This window comes from Lotus japonicus, chromosome 1, assembly GCF_012489685.1.
Source record: "Lotus japonicus ecotype B-129 chromosome 1, LjGifu_v1.2".
Lineage (NCBI taxonomy): Eukaryota > Viridiplantae > Streptophyta > Magnoliopsida > Fabales > Fabaceae > Lotus > Lotus japonicus.
In genome coordinates, this window is record NC_080041.1 from 12,023,012 (window position 1) to 12,026,829 (window position 3,818).

At 42.4% G+C, this 3,818-nt stretch overlaps 1 protein-coding gene across 1 annotated transcript; it reads right to left on the reverse strand.

Annotated features, from left to right (window-relative positions):
* Positions 1–1,336: 1,336 nt before the first annotated feature.
* On the reverse strand, positions 1,337–3,615 carry LOC130733647 (uncharacterized). Its single transcript, XM_057585875.1, has 5 exons — positions 3,123–3,615; positions 2,701–3,036; positions 2,212–2,560; positions 2,004–2,123; positions 1,337–1,919 (listed from the first exon to the last, which is right to left on the reverse strand). The coding sequence occupies exons 1-5, from the start codon at positions 3,342–3,344 to the stop codon at positions 1,810–1,812; spliced, it is 1,137 nt and encodes a 378-aa protein (XP_057441858.1). The 5' UTR covers positions 3,345–3,615; the 3' UTR covers positions 1,337–1,809.
* Between the last annotated feature and the right edge of the window lie 203 nt (positions 3,616–3,818).

The window sequence follows — 3,818 nt, forward strand, 5'->3', positions numbered from 1 at the left end:
AGGTAGGAAGCGAAAAGACATTACTCCTCGAGACGCACAACTGAAAATTGCATTTATAACAAATGATGACGAAATCCCGGAAAACAAGGATACGTGCGTCAGTTGAAAAGATGTGATTGACGGTTATGATTAATGGCGACATATCTTTGAAACGGCAACAAAGGTGGCGAAGCGTGAAAATGGCGATGTAACAACGAAAGCAAAATGGCGATGAACGAATAAACAATAGAGGCGAGCTACTAGGTAACATGATGAAGACATTTCGACTCTTTACTCGAGTCTCATGTCTTGGGGGCATGTGGACTGGGCGGGACATAAAGAAGATTATGTCCCGCCCAAAATGAACAATAAACCATTAAAGATAGCCATGGCGGGAAGTGTGACACAACGAGCTTCATTGCCCTCCCTTAGATGATGGACCCACAAGCCAGCTGGAAGATTCCTTTGGATTTGTCTTATATGTACAGGGATTTGGGCCCTGATTGTCAGGCCCAAATATAGGAAAGGTCCATATCATGACCACCCCCTCTATAAAAGGGGAGGTCATCCACTTGTACGAAACCAACTTTTCAGCATTAATGAGAATATTCCTTTTATGGTAGTTTTGCTATTTTAGTGCTCTGCTAGGGTTTACTTTTTGTCTTTCTCTTACGTAAGCTTGTCCTAGTACAGAACATATACAACTAGCCAGCACTAAAACATTTTTGTTTTTAACATAACATGATAACAAATATACTATCATATCCTAGTTTAATCTTTTTCAAAAGTTTGACCAAGTCAATATGCAAAAAGTAAGATGCTATGCTCCAAAATCAGATCACAAGTTTCAAAATGACTAGTCTTGGGGCTTGCTTCCTAGAGGGAAAAAAGAGCGGGAGAACAGAGGGATATTGGGGGCAGTACCCGAGACAGAGGGCCCCACACACTGTGCCTACTGTTTCTGATTGAACCCCATCAAACCAAACGTACACACAATTTTCATTCTCACACAATCCATATCCATCAATCTGCCAACTCAGCTCAGCAAGCAAAGCCTGCATATTTGTTTTTATGGTTTGGAAAAAATCTTGAAACCAAACCAGTCTCTTTCAATGGGGATTTCAAATGAGAAATTTAACCATTTTACCAGTCTCTCACTTTCTCACTAACCTACTAACATTGGTTGATTAAGACATTATTCAATAAATTAATTTAAGGTCTTTATTAGATATGTATATAAACAACATATAATTGCTTTTGCCAAGAGTCATAAATTCCAAAACATAATGAACAAATTGGCTTTAGATGTAGGAACATTATGGTGAAATGGGAAAAGGAGAACAAACAGTAAGGAGCATCATGGGCAATTACACAAGAGTATCATTACTACAAATAGCATAACTTATTACATACTATTCTTTAACCAGCAAGAGCTTCTACAAAGACTTATGGGCAATCTTTCAACACTTTTTCCTTTGCTAATTCTAACATAAAGCACTTTACCCTTCTTCCACCAACATGATTCAAAATGGAAGAAAACGACCCCCTAACCTTATTACAAACAATAATTATTATATCAATAATCAACCCTAACTACTATATTTCAGTTCACTGTTTCTCCATCTAACAAACAGGTCCCAAAAGCTGCATCTCACAAAAACCGGATGATTTATTGCAACTAAACTAGCCCAAACACATTCTTCATCATCATCTTCATATATTAATAGTGAAAAAATAAGCTAAATTGCTAAAATTTCCTACCACAACCCTAATACTAATAGCTTCACTACTAAAGGAATTGAATCTTGTTTTGAAGTATCATCAATGGAGTTAGTAAGTCCATTCCTGAGGCAAGCGAATTTCATAGCTCGCAGCCTCTTTTCGCTGCAAGATTAATCTCTGCTGCATGAGAATAGCATTCCTTCTTGCAATCAAAGCATCTGCAAGAAAATAACACCAAAATCACACACAAAATACAAACAAGTTATTTTTTCAATTGACTAGAGATTCACTCACTCACTCACCATAATCCACACCAAGATCATTCAAGAGGCGTGGTTGTCTAGCAGCATTAAGTTCATCAATGTTCATGTTCATGTTCAGAGCATGGATCACCTTAGCTGGAACCAGAACAGGTGCACAATCTGAAATAAAAGACAAACAAAAGTTAACAAAAGAGACTATTAAGAAAAAAAACATTAAAGAAACAAAATTGGTGGTGGTGAATTTTACTTGTTTTCTTGCAAGATTCCGGAGGAGGGGCCCCATATTGTCGAGGTAAGAACACCCCTGTTCCAGCACAACCCCTTTTCACACCAGATCCACCCTGTGACCCGGGTCGTGACCCTGACCCGGATCCGCCAAACGGTGGCTGGTGGTTTTGAAGCTTGACCTGAAGTGGGTGCCATGAAGAACGAGGCAAAGGGCGCACGCATTTTGCATTCTCATAGCCATACCCCAAATCACGCACTCTGTTCTGAACCTGAACCTGCTGAGTTGACCAGGTGGTGGTGCTCTTGGCTTGTCTTCCCCACACAGAACCACACTGTGGCTGCGTCTTCTCCACCTGCTGGTACTGAATCTACAAACAAAAACCCCAAAAAAACAATAAAACACCATTAATGACGTGAGAAAACACAAACCCATGAAGGGAAATAAGGCTATTTTTCACATGCAGGTTCATGTATGCATTTTCACAAACAGTTGGAAGGTGATTCTCACCTGAGAGAGATTCAACGGTGTGTGGCGATTCCCCACCGCAATGGGTGGGGGAAAGGCACTTCTACTACCGCCGCCGCCGCCGCCACTGCTACCCAGTTGTCCTCTGTTTTGGAAATCAAGCCCGGAAGCCTCGCCGGTGATCTTCAACCTTGCCACCTGCCCCGCGGCGGCGGACAACACATCCCAGGCGTCGTTTTCAGACAGCGACGTCGTCGTCGGCGACGGTACCCGGGTCGACCCGTTTGGGCTTCCGTCGCTCCAACCAGACCAGCCTCCGATCCCGCTGAGCGTAGACTGAGGCGAGCCAGCCATGGCTTGCTGAGTCTTGTCCTTACTCTGTAAGAACCAAGAAGAAAAACCGAAAGTGAGCGTTTGAACTATGAATCAAAGAGAAAGAAGAAAGCTCCAAAGTGCTTGCTTACCTCAGCCATGGGAACAGTGAGTTGCTGCTGCTTCCGAGTTTCGTGACTCAGCCGGCGAGTCAAGCCGGCGAAGAAATCCTCCTCCTCGTCGCTGTTCTCTGTCTCATTCGAGTCAACCGGTTCAGCTCCGAACGAGTCAAACTCGTAGGGGAACTCAGAAGGGAAGCCGAACGCGGCGTCCAACTCAGCATCGAGCTCAGCATCTTCTGTAGGTTTAGCCATCGGAGAGGGAAACCAGAGAAAACGGGGTTTAGAGAGAGAGAGGGTTTAGAGAGAGAGAGTGAAGCCGTTATGAGATGAACGAGGAAGATGAAGTTTATTGTTGTTGCTGGTTGAGGAAGTTTGATTTAATAATGATCCAGCTGTGAAGAGTGTGAATGTGCTGTGTTAGCAGGCTAAGGGACCCAGCAGAGAGAGCAGGGAAGAAAGGAAAAAGAAAAGCATGAGAGAGAGAGAAAGAGGGGATACAGTGTAGTAGAATACAAGTGAGTTGGAGGATAGAAGAATGTTGAGGACAAGTTGCTTTTATTATGGTTATAGGGTCCCCTTCGACACTTCAAAATCAAAAATATTTCTAAATGGTTTGTTCGTTCAGTGGTTCAACACTTTATCTTTGACGTGAGTGATGAAAACTTTGATTTTCAACTTTTTATGAATGGATAAAGTGTGTGTGTTTGATTTCAAATCTCGAGAGAT

Bases quoted from the DNA above. Each gene is read 5' to 3' on its own strand.
- LOC130733647 (XM_057585875.1), bottom strand. From the start codon at position 3,344: ATGGCTAAACCTACAGAAGATGCTGAGCTCGATGCTGAGTTGGACGCC. The intron at 3,037-3,122 runs GTAAGCAAGCAC...TGGTTCTTACAG, and splicing joins TCACTGTTCCCATGGCTGAG to AGTAAGGACAAGACTCAGCA. The intron at 2,561-2,700 runs GTGAGAATCACC...TTTTGTTTGTAG, and splicing joins CACCGTTGAATCTCTCTCAG to ATTCAGTACCAGCAGGTGGA.